This window comes from Tympanuchus pallidicinctus, unplaced genomic scaffold, assembly GCF_026119805.1.
Source record: "Tympanuchus pallidicinctus isolate F22 unplaced genomic scaffold, pur_lepc_1.0 scaffold3, whole genome shotgun sequence".
NCBI classification, from domain to species: domain Eukaryota; kingdom Metazoa; phylum Chordata; class Aves; order Galliformes; family Phasianidae; genus Tympanuchus; species Tympanuchus pallidicinctus.
Window position 1 is genome coordinate 55,889,944 of NW_026294747.1, and position 14,173 is coordinate 55,904,116.

Here is a 14,173-nt window from a genome sequence, read left to right on the forward strand (position 1 = left end):
AAAAAACAACAGCATCCTTCCCATAATATAAAACTCAGCATACAGACTCCACAATCTGACAGATACAATGGTGATCTGTCATATTTCAGTACGTCACATAGGATGTACTACCCCAAGTGTCTTGTATTCAGGTCAATGATAGCTCCTGGTTATTACTACATATCTTTTCTAAACAAGAGAAACCAGCACTGTAGCTTGTCCAAAAACAGCCAAAAGGGGATCTGAAAGTGGTCTGGGAGCCCAAGGCAGGAGGAGTTTAACACCAGACACGTGCTGGCACAGAACAAGTGACACCAAAGTGGCTGTGAACACCTCCATGCTGGCGAGGCTTTGCAACAGCCTTACGAGCAGCCTTACAGAAGGCAAAACACACATGAATCGTTCCCCTTCTGCCTTTTAATTGGTTTTAAGACCTATGAGGAGTGCCCCACACGTCCTTCCCCACTCCAAGCCCTGTCCATGTGTGCTGGGATGTGTTCCTGTGGGAATTACAGGGAGGTGCAGGGGGCAGAGCTCAGGCAGAAGATGTCCCCAGACTTCTAAAGACCAAATGTCCCTCAACTGAATGAGTGCATGAGCTGCGGGGCAGGGAGTTTCTTGGCACAAAGGAATGCAATGGGCAGTGCCTGCAAGTTTAACTCCTCTCTGCTGGGACTGATGCTTCCATTACAGTCGTGCAGCCATAAATGACAGAGCATGCTCCTGTGGAGCTGCTTACAAAATAATAATAATAACAATAATTAAAAAAAAATCATAAATATAATGAGTTTCTTGCATAGGTTTTTATAGGAAAATGTAAGAAGTAATCCTGATGGCCTCTAACCTTTTTACTGGCATATACAGGCAAAGGTGCTTATAATATGGGACTACCTTTGTTATCAAACACCCATATACAGCAATTCTTCCAATGGACAGCAGCTCTTTTTAGGCGAGAAGAGCATTTAAACCATCCTCAGATACATGAAAAAATAATACCAGTGAGTAAACCCTCCAAAAATGAAGCAGCAGAACCTCTTCCAATGGGAGTGAAGAGAATCCCATCGCTCTGACTACGCGGCTCACTGCAAGGGATGTCACTGACCCTGAAGGCAGTGAAAAAGAAACCAAATTTGATCAAGGAGCTGATGCTGTCACTCCTCAGCTCTGTTCTGCAGTTTGGGGCCTCTGATTGCCTCGAGAGGTGCTCACACTAAACAGTGCCATTTACATTGGTGAATGCAGTGGAGATTTAAGCACTCGGTGTCAGGGAGGGAACTGCGTTGGCATCCCTGGAGGTCAGCACTCTTCCATAGCTTCTGAGTTTGGCAAGAAATTTCACATTTCCAAGGATTTACGTGGGCCTGACAGCAGCATACACTTAAGACCTTCATTTCCAAAAACTGGCTGATACAATGTAAGCTCAGGGTAAAGAACCTATCCTCTGCAATATCCACGAGCAAATGCTTTTTTGTCACGCAAGGCATCAGCACTTTGACAGGCTCTCCAGGAGCTGCTCCTTGTCTTCGTCTTAGTGGTGCATTTCTAATGTGTTTTGTGATGTGTTTGCCCCCTTCAGGTCTCTGCTCTTTTATCCCCCTGCTCTTTTATCCCATTGCCTGGCTGGAGCTGGCTGGGGAAGCAGTGGCTGGTTGTACAGTGAGATCAGAGTCCTCAGCAATTGCATGTGGGATTTCCCATTCAAACTGCATGCTCTGTGAACAAAAAGAATTAGCACTCCTTTGCTACGAAAGGGGAATGCTCCTCGATCTCCCTGACCATCCTGAGAAGAATAAAATTCACTGCAAACTTCATTGTGGGGTCAGTTTACCTCTGCCATGGGAACACCCAGCTGGTTCTGAGCTGGCTCCCTAAAAAGCCAGGCTGATGCCAGCAGCCAGCTTCTGTCCTGCTCTAAGTCCACTTTTGCACAATTGTGCATTGAGGAACCATTTAAAAACAAGTCAGGAATGTTACTGGATGTAATCCAAGAAATGAACAGCAGCTCTCTGTCTGGTTGTCACCCAATTTTTTTACAAATACTTCATTCATTTTCACACCAAAATGAAATATATATCTATATATGCATATATTTTATCTACTTGCTTGTAGCCCAAGATAAAATCCCACTGCCTTTTCAGTTCCTTAGGTTAGGGACGTAAAGGAAGACAACACTAAACTAAATCAATGTCTGAAAGAGAAAAAACACCTTAGCACCTGCTTTTGCACCCATGTAAGCAGAACAGAACTGAAATAGGCAGGGCAAGCAAGTTCCCTTCCACAAAACCACCTGCTCCTCAGCTCATCCTGCCCCGACAAAGACAACTTTGGTCTCTGGCCAAAGCTTTCATTGAATATTCATCCCTGTCTTCCAGCAAGGAAAGAAGACGAGAAATACGAGGAGGGAATGGGGATTTCAGCTTTCAGTCTTAGCCTGTGGTCCCCACAAATGCACGACCTCCAGTTCAGCAACCTGCAGCAGTGGCTGCTTTGGGGTCACTTATCCTGGCCTGAGCTGACCAACGGGTGTCCGAATCTATGGATGTTGAGTCCAGTTTTGAAAGAATTAATGTGAGGAACAGCATTTTCAAGGGAATGGAATGGTTCCCACCTTACGTCAGAATGACTGACAGCTGGCTGCTATTTCTATATTCCCCGCTGCATCAGACCTGCTCTAATGACGGGCAAGGGTGGAATAGGAAATGCAACAGGGAACACGCTGCAGCCTGCTGTTCCTCTGGGCAGGGCTCTGGAGCCATGGCTGTGAGCACAGTGGCCCCAGCAGTGCCCTGCGGGGTCCCTTGCACTCACTGTGGTCCTTTGGCTTTCAGGCAGATGCCTGTGAAGGTCCCATTTCCACAGACCCCAAATCCTGAGGCACACCAACCTCCTAAGCAAAGCTCTGGTCAGGATCTTGCCGCACCCGACTCGGATCTCTGGTCCACAATTAAAATCCAATGCTTCCAGTGGGAAATTTCCTTTTATTAACAAACCCCACAGTCCATCCAAGCTCTGGGCTCTTGCTGTCATCCAAGCAGCTTTTTTTGCTGCAGCCCGGGCATCGGACACCACAAAGCACCTCCAAAGCAGCACCAGCAGCATCCTTGGCCAGCTCCAAGGGCCGTGCCTCCATCTGCAGACAGCATCTGCATCAGCCCAGCAGCACCCCGTGCACAGCGCCCAACAAACACACGCACCACGTGGCATACCTTACCTGGAAAGAGGCTTTATTGAACATAGCTGTAAAATTATCTCTTCAGTTGAATTACTGAATTTGCACAAACATTTCTCTACAGAATAAAAAAAAAAAGGAAAAAAAAAAAAGGAAAAAAAAAAAAAAAAGAAAAAAAAAATCAAGCCTTGTCATTGTTGTACTGCATCTCGTTGTGCTTTTTATACTCATGTTTGCAAATATGATGCTGTTGGTTTGTTTTCATTTGTTGGTACTCCAATTTCTTGCATATCAGGTTTTTTTTTAATCCTAGGGTGTTGAGAGAACAAGTAATAATAATAATAATTATAATAATAATACTCCTCTTTAGACAAAAGTCTTTTTTTTTTTTTTTTTTTTTTTTTTTTTTTCTTTTTTTAAATGAAGTTAAAAGCTGAGATAATTTAAGGAAAAAGGTCTTCAAATTGTCATAACCAACTGTCAGGGAAATTTACAATGCAGTGGAAAACCAGCTGGCTTTTGGGGCAGCTCCAAACCCACGTGTGTTTTGTTGCACAAGTGGAACTCTGATTTCCCTGCAGCAGCAGCAGCAGCAGCCCCGTGCCCAGCTGTGCCTGCAGAGCGCAGCGCTGCACCCCTAAGTGCATCTCCACCACCTCTTCCTCTGGTTGACCCACCTGATCACCTGAAAGGAACAAATAAAAAGCGCTGCTCCCATTTCCAGGACCAACGGAAGCTATTTTCTAATGGGTAATAAGCTGAAAGGCCATGGCTGTCTGGAAGGTTAAACAACAGATAGCTCGTCCGAGAGGGCTTACGCAGCAGCTCAGGTCCATCCACCTCCAGGAGCGACTTCGCTTCCTTCGCCTGCAGTCTGCACACCCGGGCTCCGTAGTTTGTTTAGAAAATAGTTTGCACAAACCACATTTTAGCAGTGCAAGCTTCTGTGTTGAAATTATTATTATTCTACATATACTTTTAAATCAGGCTTGTTTCATTGAAGGCACTTGGTTTCCATGGCAATTTATAAAAGATGGTGGTTTGGTTTCTTCACTTCGTTAGAACAGATGACTCAGTTGGGGAGGGGAGAGGGGTGTTCGAGTGGCCGCAAGCAAGCTCCGATAAGCCTGTGTCATATGTAAGCCCAGGTGGCACATCCTGGATCGTAATGCATGCAAAAGGAGACAGCATACAGTTATCGAGCATAGCCGTGAGAAATGAAACAGAAATGTCTTCAAACAGCTCTGATTCGGGGTTACTCTCTAGGGGAGGTGACAGCCAAAGGCAAAAGGGCCTACATGTTTTTAACTCTACACTAAAAACCTCCTCGAAGGGAAAATGAATGCCAGCTCTTCACATACCCTGTTTACAGTGAGGTGTTGCTCTCTCTGTTTTAATTTTATTATTTCCTCTCCCTCCTCTCCTCTTTTTTTTTTTTTTTTGGCAGGCCATTAGGTTTCCATGGTAACAAGCAAACTATTCATTTGAAACAAAACCAGCCATGACTTTGTGCTTTGACAAGGGTTTCTATCGCTCTGTTCCGAGAGTTCAACCAGATGATGCTGTATTCGTTATTGACCACAAAAGCACCTGAAGGTCTCTTCCTCACTTAGGCCAGATCTCGTTCTCACGTGTGGTTCATAGTGAGTTACACTCCCATGATGCCTTTTATGTCCCCAGTGCTTTTTAATTGTTTTTTTTTTGTTTGTTTGTTTGTTTTTCTTTTTTTTTTTTTTTTTAATTTATTTATGTATTTATTTGAGTCAGTCAGTGGAGGAATCTTTGGTAGTTTGTTTTTAAATGTCCATTTTACAAAGACTCTTTCTTCATGCCAGTGCCTGGTGAATCTTTTGTAGCCTCTGCCAGGATAAGGTCACCTCTGATGACTTAAGACAAACATGAGGATGGTAACTGGGATAAGTCGTATATGCTCTAATGTCCCAACAGCACCTGATCGTAAATCTACAAAAAGGGGGAGAAAGGTAGAATTAAAGCTCTGTGTCGTAACGCAAACATGGGGATGGAGGGATGAAAAGAGGTCCAACTGTGATAGTTTAACTATAAGTTTCACACTGTTTTGACTCCCCAAACAATTTTTCACGTTGCTTCATCCATCTGTCCCTCCTGGATCACTGGGGAGGGTTGGGTGTAAAGGCTGCTGCCCTGAGGGAACCCACTGCTGCCAGCATCTGCTGTTTGCCAGAAAGCAAAACTCTTCTCCTGCAGCCTCTCTGACTTAACCACACAATGCTCTGTTCTCTCACAGAACGCCCATTTCAGCAGATACCTCAATTTTACAGCACCAGAAGCAATTTGCTCTCCCCAGTGCATAGAAAAGCCACTTACTGTTGGCCGGCTGGTCGGATTTCATACACTCTCCTTCCACAATTGATACATCATCAATAGCAATGTCTCCTTCGATGCCTGGGCCCCGGATCCCTTCAAATATAAGCTGCAAAAAATAAAAGGAACAGCAGTTCATAGGATTGCAAATGGGAAGCACACAGCAGTAAAGTTTCCTGAGGGGCCTGGAATACCATGCAAGCACTTCCTATGGGGCGGAATGCAGCACGAGCACCTTGTAGCCATTATCTACTATAAAGCTGCTTATCAGCTGGGCACTACTGTTGTACAGAAGAAACCAAGTTATCTGTTTTCCTCTCCCAGTGCAACACGGTGCTGTCCTGCCTCACTGCTGCCTAATTAGCTCTGCAGAGAAGTGGACTCATTCTGTGTAGCAAGAAATATATTCCCTAGCAAACTTCAAAGCCCTTCTAATGAGATGAAGGAATTATGCAAGGGATACATCTCCCAAGCAGCACCATTTGCACAGCTATCTCTCTCCTCCTTTATTGCTCCCCCCAACTCAGATCTTTGAAATATTTTTGGCTCGCTTAGATGAAAAGTTTCTAACCTTTAATCTGTGACAATATTTGCATCACATCCAATGAATCTTATAAGGGCGTGCTGTGGGACTAATGGAGAAATTAACTCTTGGAGGTAGAGCCAATTTGACAAAAATTATTAACACCATCTGGAGCAAAATGCTTAAATTACACCTCATAATGAGCTTGCTGCGTTAGGGAGGTGTCTGGGGCACTCTCTCTTTATCCACTGATTTCAGCAGCACACAAGTCCAAGCCTATTCTAGCAGCTTCCAACATTTCTTTGCTCATCACTATAGTTCAAAGCTTCTCATGTGAAATGAATAACCTTCACTAAACAATGAGTGAATACTGAGAGCAGTGGAAGACACCCTTACAAACCACAGAAGGCACGAGCATCACCCAAGGACCAGGTTGGATGGGTGTAAATGGGGCACTGGGCCACCTTATCTGGTGCTTGATTTAGAGGTTGGCAGCCCTACCTGTGGCAGAGGGGTTGGAACGAGAAGGTCTTTGAGGGGTCTCTCAAGCCAGCTTCCCAGTCGTGCATTTCAACACCCTTGTTCTTCTTCCCTGCAGTCTTTTTGCCCAGTTCCATCCCTCTCTGTTCATCTCAAGCACATCATGCTGCCCTTTGCACATCCCTCTCCACTAATTCTCCTTTCATTTTTTCCCACACAATGCTTCTGTGACTGTCTATGCTAAAGCACTTCTGTTCCATCACTGCCTCTCACACATGGGGATAAGACAAAAGGTTGGGATTGGCATCTACCCATGCAGTGAACCCAACCCACATGTTCAGGATGGCCATTTTGGTTCATGCTCAATGACTCTTCCCAAAGAAATGGTCTCTTTAGGGGGCCCCAGGGATCCCAGGAACCAGCAGCTGATGTTTTGGACCTGTTGCATTTAGAAACAGCTCATGGCATAAACAAGAGCTGCTTTAAGAAGTTATCAGCATCTCACTGTCAAACCAGAACTGAAATGTCTGAAGCCTGACACAGCGTGTGGTGAAAGAAGCAAACAGATTGCCAGAGCTCTGAGCAGCACCGCTGCAAAGATGGATCCTTTTTTTTCTTCATGGAAAACCCAAGTGTTCTCTGAGACATCTAACAAAGACTTTACACTATAGACCCTAAACGTTTTTTCATAGGAAATAATTTCATATTCCAGTTGGTAGTCTAAAATTATATAGATATATACATATATTATACCAGCTAACAGCATTGTCTAAGAACTGAAAGGCTTTTCCTCTCAGAGGAAATAGCTGCTGTTCTGCCACTGATGTGTGCATGATTAAGCTCTGTAGTGCTCACCTATTTGCAGCAAGGAAAGCAATTACCTGTCCATAAAGCAGCTTTCAGGGCTGAAATGATGCTGTGAAATCCTGTGTCAGAAACAAGGGTCAGTGAATGCGTGCCCCAGACCTGATGCCTCCATCTGCAGCGCCTGGTGCTGCTCGGGCACCGCAAAGCACGTGCAGCCCAGCGCCGTCCCTTACCTGGAATGAAGTCGGGGGGTTGATATTGACACGGGCTTGGTTCCAATGCTGGCCCTTATTTCCACTTGAAGACCACAAGGGGTTCTCTATCGCGGTCTGGCCTTTCAGTCGCAGGTAAACATTCAAGCTTCCTGGAAGAGAGGGTAAGGAAGTGAGCTGGTGAGCTGAGAACCAAGCTGGGAGAGTAAGGGCCTGAGCTGGCCAGGCTGTGCTGGGGCTGGGTGCTGGACCAGTGGGAGTGCTGGGACAATGCACTCCTGTGCTGCACATCTGGACCACATCTCTGCAACACAGTGGAGGTGTATATGAGGGTTTCTTATCCCATACTGAAAAACTTTTACACTTGGGAGAACTGTGCTCCCCTGTGTGGAAGCTCCCTGAAGTGAACTCTCAGTGGATGGTGGCTCAGCAGCAAGCTGGGTCCTGAGGCAGGGAGCCATGTCCCTTGCTCCCAGCAGCTCTGAAAGTACATGTGGCTTTTGGTGGGGAAAGGAGTAAGGAGTTTTTTGTGCATTAGTGCAAAGGAGGCATCTCCAGCCACCTTACCCAAATATCCAACTTCTTTACTCTGGACACGGTTTACTAATACAAATGCATCTGAGGTAGGTAAGATGCCTTTAATCCTGGTGAGAAGCATTTTGCAAGGACAAGACAGTCCTCATTTGAACCTCAGTAAATCCTCAGGAAAAAAACCCCTCAAACCTCAACTCTGGTGTCTCCCCACCACTGGCCATGAAGGTTCTGGTTCCAGGACAAATGTTCTTTGCAGCAAGTATCAGATCCCAGCACTCAGCTCCCTTCTGCACAGTGCTCCCCCTTCTCTGATGGGCTGTGAGCAAAAACCAGGCTGTCCATGAGCACCACGAGGCAGCACTGTCTTCATTGAGCAGAGTTCAGCAAATCACTGTTTGGAGGTATTGTTCTTCTCGCTCACCTTTCTGACTGCAGATGTGTGGGGCAGTGTCTCTGCTATGGGAATCACTGCATCTGCCTTCAAGAATGCTCAGACAGCCAGGTTCACACAAAACCATGTTTCTCAGAGAGTCAGGAGTGGCATCTGGGAGGCTGGCACAAATCACATTTGCAAGGAGACCTCTCAGATCTGAGGCAGCTGCAGAGTGACTCAGCTCCTGCTAATAAAAACTTCTTATTTCGAGCAATAGCAAAACTCAGTGCCTTGAAAAGCATGAGCTAAAAGGGGAATGGAGCGGTGAGTATTCTCATCACGCTGCTTCAGCAGGGTGCCCATCTCCTGGGAAGGAGCTGGGAGGTGGTGCTGCTGGTCCCTCCTGCAGCATTTATTTCCAAATTCATGGAAGGTGAACAAGCTGCACAAAGGAGGAATGGATTGTAGCAGTGATAGTCCATCTCTGCCTGCTATGGGTACACCAAAAAGACCTCATCCTGCCACGTGCAGAAGAGAAATGTTTGGTTCTCCCATTCTCTCCTCAAAAAACCTGAGCACCTGGTGGAGCTGTGGGTGTTCCTGTTCGTTGCAGGGAGCAGGACCAGACAACCTCTTAGGGCCCCTTCCAATTCAAACCATTCTGTTTTTAACTACTGTGCTGGGTTCAAGGCAGGAGAAGAGGCAGGACTTCAGACAGCACTACTTGAAGTAACAGCACTACACAGAAAGTTACTTCTCGTGAAGACTAAAAGCAATGCCAATATTAAAGAAGGGAAGGAGAGCTGGTAATTATTTCACCCATTTGCACAGGCTGCCATGCTGCAGGGCTGTGTGGAATCACTAAATAATTTAGGTAAGAAAAGCATGTAAATCCATCACTGCTGAGGTTACAGAGATTTAAGGTTGGTTGTATCACTCCCAGCTTCCCTGTGTCATGGAATTTCTTGAAATTAATAGCAGGTGATCGCAGCCTTACTTCAAACATAAAATAACCATTCCTGTACCAGATCATAGGATCACAGAATGGTTTGAGTTGGAAGGGACCCTTACGAGCCATCAGGTCCCACTCCCTGCAGTGCACGGGGACACCCACAGCTCCATCAGTGCTCACAGCCCATCCCCTGACCTTGGCTGACTGCAGGGATGGGGCAGCACTGCCTCTCTGGGAGAACTGCCAGTGCTTCACTGCCCTTACTGCAAAAAACTTCTTATCTCCAATCTAACTCTCCCCTCTTTTAGTTGGAAACTGTTATCCTGTCACAAAAGCCCCTGCTAAAGACTCTGTCCCTTTATTTCTTACAGCCCCATTAGATACTGAATGGCCGCTCTCAGCTTTCCCCATTGCCTTCTCTTCTGTCCCTGTCTCTCATGGCCACAAACCTGTCCAAAATGTGATGTGCAACAAGTGCCTAGCTTTGAAATGCAATATGTTCTTCCAAGAAGGGTTAGGAAAGTGTTCTGCCTTTGCAAGTGCTGTGGGGAGAACAAGTTGGCTGTGTCATTCTCACTGAGGTGTGCCCAGCAAGACTCTGCCCATAGATACAGACATTCAGAGCTCCAGATAGATGGGAGTCAGAGACCCAAACTGTGTCCAGGAGCAGAAGGTGAGAATGAAGGACATCCATTTCTTGGCATCATCCCACTGAGAGGGCTGGGATCTGCAGGGCACACAGCTCAGCAGCCAAGACCTGGGCAGCTCCCAGTGGCTCTAATGATAAGAAAAATGGCTGCTCTCACAAAGCCAATTAGCAGTGCTCCACATCGAGGTGCGGATGGAAAAATCAGAAACACTGATGGCTTAAAAAAACAGTGACAGCTATAATGGAGCTACAACCTCATTCTCTCTCAATACACAGATATAATAAGGACAGCGACTCTTCATTCTCTTATCCCCCAACAACAGCTCATTGTTTGCTGCAAATCAAGTAATGGGATCTTCTATTTCCTTTCTGTTGAAGGTAATGCACCTTCTCCCTTTGAAGTATGTGGAGAACAGCATGGGCACTTTCCTTGGCAGCCAGCAGCCTCAGAGCCGGCCGTGAGACCCACTGGGAATTGAACTCCAACCATCTATTTCAGGCAGAGCACACTTCATCCTCCCGAATCGAACCACCTGGCATGGGATGTAGGCCTCTGCTTATCTCGCCAGAGCCGTGCCACAGCTTCAGTGCTAATCTCGGATCTGCGCTCTGCTCTCTGCAGAGGCTCCCAAGCACCACTCCTTATCGCTACCGACATTTTCAGGCTCTTCTCCAGAGACACCAAGACCTGAGCAGCAGGCACGGATGCCGGGCAGGATAAACTGGATGGCTGCTTTTTACAGCACAGCGCAACAGCCATGTTTTCAAATTGATGTCACCGAGGTCATTCGTGTAAGAACAGTGGATGATGCCTCTTTTCCCCCACGCCTGCATCCCAGCACCAGTGAAAGAGCATCTAGGATGATCCTCCATTTTTTTAAATTAGGGATCATTCGCACCTCTGGTGGAAATGCAGACACGTTTTGATGTGCAGAGACTGTTTTGGAAACAGGGGAGTAATAAGCCTAATTGGAAAGCCTCTTTGGAAAGCCTATGGATAATTAGGGAAAATAAAGCCCAATAGAAAAGCAGACATGCAGCTCTGAAGTCTGCTGAACAACGCTATGATAACATGGACAAAAAAATCAAGAGTTAACAGCTTTGTATCTTCTCTGAGTGGTGGTCCACAGGTACAAGGGAGGAACAGGCTGGAACTTGTTTAAGACCCATTCTCTTGCAAGACACTCCAGCTTCCAGGGAGAACCAGTCAAGAAGTGGCAGCTGAAGGTCATTGGAAAGAGAGAGCCCTCAGCACAGAGATCATGTGTGAGGTCTCAGTTGGCAGCTCCCACCCTGCCAGTGCATACTGAAGCCCTGATGGGCAGTGCTTATCCCTGCGTAGGGGTCAGAGGAGCCTTCTATGTATATACTGGCTGCAAATTCCAGAACAGCAGCAAAGGGTCAAAGCTTCATGGTAAAACAGTCCATTTGGTGTAGTAAGAAGATTTAGACATATCTACACGGTGTTCATCCTTAACAAAACGGCAATCTTCTCAAAAAAAAAAAAGAAAAAAATTATCTATCAATTAAATAATTCACAGAGAATCACAGAATTTTGAGGTAGGAGGCACCTCTGGAATTTGTTGCAGAGCATTAGGTTGCCCAGGACAGTGACCAATTGGGTTTTGGTTGTCTCCAAGGACAGAGACACCGCTGGTCAATCTGTGCCCATGTTTGAACACCTTCACTGTGAAATGAAAATTCTTGCCAATCTGATGAATTCCTTGCATTTCTATATGTGCCCACTGGCATTCTGCCTTGGGCAGAAATTATTGCCGTGGTCAGAAGGTGAGCACAAGACTGAAGGTGAGCTCAGAAAACTAAACTGCTTGCATGAAATTTCAGCTTTAAAATAGCTGTTCAAAATATGATTAGATTCACCCATAGGCCAAACTTTTGTCATAATAAAGATAACTTTAGCTACGTAACTTTCAGAAGCATAGATATGAAAAGAGAAACTAAACAATGTGCTGCAATGGAAAATATATCTTCTAAATGAAGGTTGTGGAGCATATGTCATCCAAAATGCTGTTTAGGACTGACTTGCCTGGGCAAAGCATTGTGCTGTAATAGAATCACAGAATCACAGAATCCTAGAATTGCTCAGGTTGGAAAAGACCTTAAAGATCATGAAGTCCAACTGCAGCCTAACCAAACTACCCCAACTCTATCAAGCCTCCACTAAATATAATAAACCCTAAATATAACAATCCCTAAATATAATAATTACCTAAATATAGTAACTCCTTTCCTAAAAATGAAGCAATTTCTAAGACCACAGACCTTCCAAAAATCATTCAAATGGTGACCTCACCAATGCAACCATTCCTAACATAACCATGTGCATAAATCATTAAGTCTTAGAACATCACTACTCCTGAGGTTTTTCTCTTCCCTTTTTTACTATCGTCATGTGAGCAATACAGGTGATGAAGTTCACACCTGGGGGATCAGATGATATACATTTGCTGATCTCGTAATTCATTTCTTGGATGCTTTTTGTGTTCTCATGTGCTTTCTAACATTTTGTCAGAATATGATAATGTTGAATTTAGTAATGGTGCCTGCATTCAAACACATGGCTGACACTATTAATCTATCATCTTTCTGTCTTTGGAGACAGAACAATTTTGTATAAAATTGTTCACAGAATCATAGAATGGCTTGGGTTGGAAGGGACCTCAAGGATCACGAAGCTCCAACCCCCCACCAATGCAGGGCCACCAACCTCCCCATTTCACAGCAGCCCAGGCTGCCCAGGGCCCCATCCAACCTGGCCTTGAACACCTCCAGGGATGGACGGGGCATCACAGCCTCTCTGCTTTCAAAACTAGACCACAGGACCACAGTAGCTAAAATGATGTCATCTATATTTTTTTAACATTAGAGAAGTGACATTGAGGGATTTTGTTTTTTGACATCCAAGTGTCCACATCACCATAAAAAACCAAACCTGGACAGTCGTACACCCGATCACTAACTGTCATTGTCACCACCTTCATCTGTGGGTCAGCTCCTTTGTCAGGCAGCACTCTATGTGTCAGCTCAAGAAATGACACAGAAAAGAACAATTTCAGCCAAAATAGAGAAGGGCAGAAGGGCAGCCCAGGAGAAAGACCAAAACTGCAAAAATTAGGGGTCACTTTTTCGTGGGCAGATGTCAACCTCAATGGCTGTTTTTCTTATATTTATCCTAACTTTAAGAAGTTCCAGAAGAACTCTTCGACCCTTAATGGTCATAACTCTGCTCTTCACTGTCCTATAGCAGAAGCAGGCTCAAGGAGCACTCTGCACTTGTTTCACTCAGCATGGCATGGCTCCAGTTCCTCCTGCAACACGGAGTGAGCAGAATTTACACCAGGGGCTGTGTTGAGTGCTCAGCAGTGCAGACAGCTAACAGAACGGAGCGAGCTGTCTGCTCTATTTATAACCTGAGCTCTGCCTGCAGGCAGCTGAATGTTACCCAAAGCAACCACCAGAATGCACTACGAGGATGTTCTTGCCCTTGAAAATATCTATAAAATACACCGAGTCAGGGCAGCGTGGCACTGGAAAGCCTCCCAATGCACTGGTAAGCACCAAGAACCCACAGGGATTTACAGGATTTAGAAAAATTGGCTCAGGCTTATACTTTTACATTTTCCCACACTTTTTTTTTTCTTCTTCTTTTTTTCTTTAACACCGTGCAAAGTAATTAAACCTGTATCTTGAAAGAGCTATGACTAAAAATAGACCTAAAGATTCACCTTGGAGAGATCTGCTTCCACAGCTTTTGAGTGAATTGTTCAAGGCTTTCCTTTAGGACCCATGTACTGCTGCATAGCACAAGGGCTGTGCTGCTAATTGCTTCATCTCTTAACTTGCAAGGAGAGATTCAACACACCGTGACCAGGCAAAAAACACTCAAAACCAGGCAAAGCCTTTGCAAATCTTCACACTTTCAAGAGCCCCTGCTCAAAACCCCATGTGTACACAACATGCTCTCGTCAACCCTTGGAGGATTCGTGCTGGCATACTGATTGTGGGGAAAAGTTTTAAGACCAAAAGAATGCTTTCAGGTGCCTCTCTTGCCAGCCTTGGTTGTAGCTGGTTTTGGAACTGATCCTGTGTTTCCCTTCCATAAATCTGGGCATTTCTCCTGCTATCTCTCCC

At 45.4% G+C, this 14,173-nt stretch overlaps 1 protein-coding gene across 1 annotated transcript in view; it reads right to left on the bottom strand.

Annotated features, from left to right (window-relative positions):
* Positions 1-4,187: 4,187 nt before the first annotated feature.
* Positions 4,188-14,173, bottom strand: part of MDGA2 (MAM domain containing glycosylphosphatidylinositol anchor 2) — a 303,099-nt gene continuing 293,113 nt past the window's right edge. The window contains exons 16-18 of the mRNA XM_052692294.1: positions 7,535-7,665; positions 5,495-5,600; positions 4,188-5,110 (exon numbers count right to left, since the gene is read on the bottom strand). Of these exons, the coding sequence (XP_052548254.1) occupies positions 5,022-5,110; positions 5,495-5,600; positions 7,535-7,665 (326 nt within the window). The 3' untranslated portion in view covers positions 4,188-5,021. The remainder of the gene's footprint in view (positions 5,111-5,494; positions 5,601-7,534; positions 7,666-14,173) is intronic.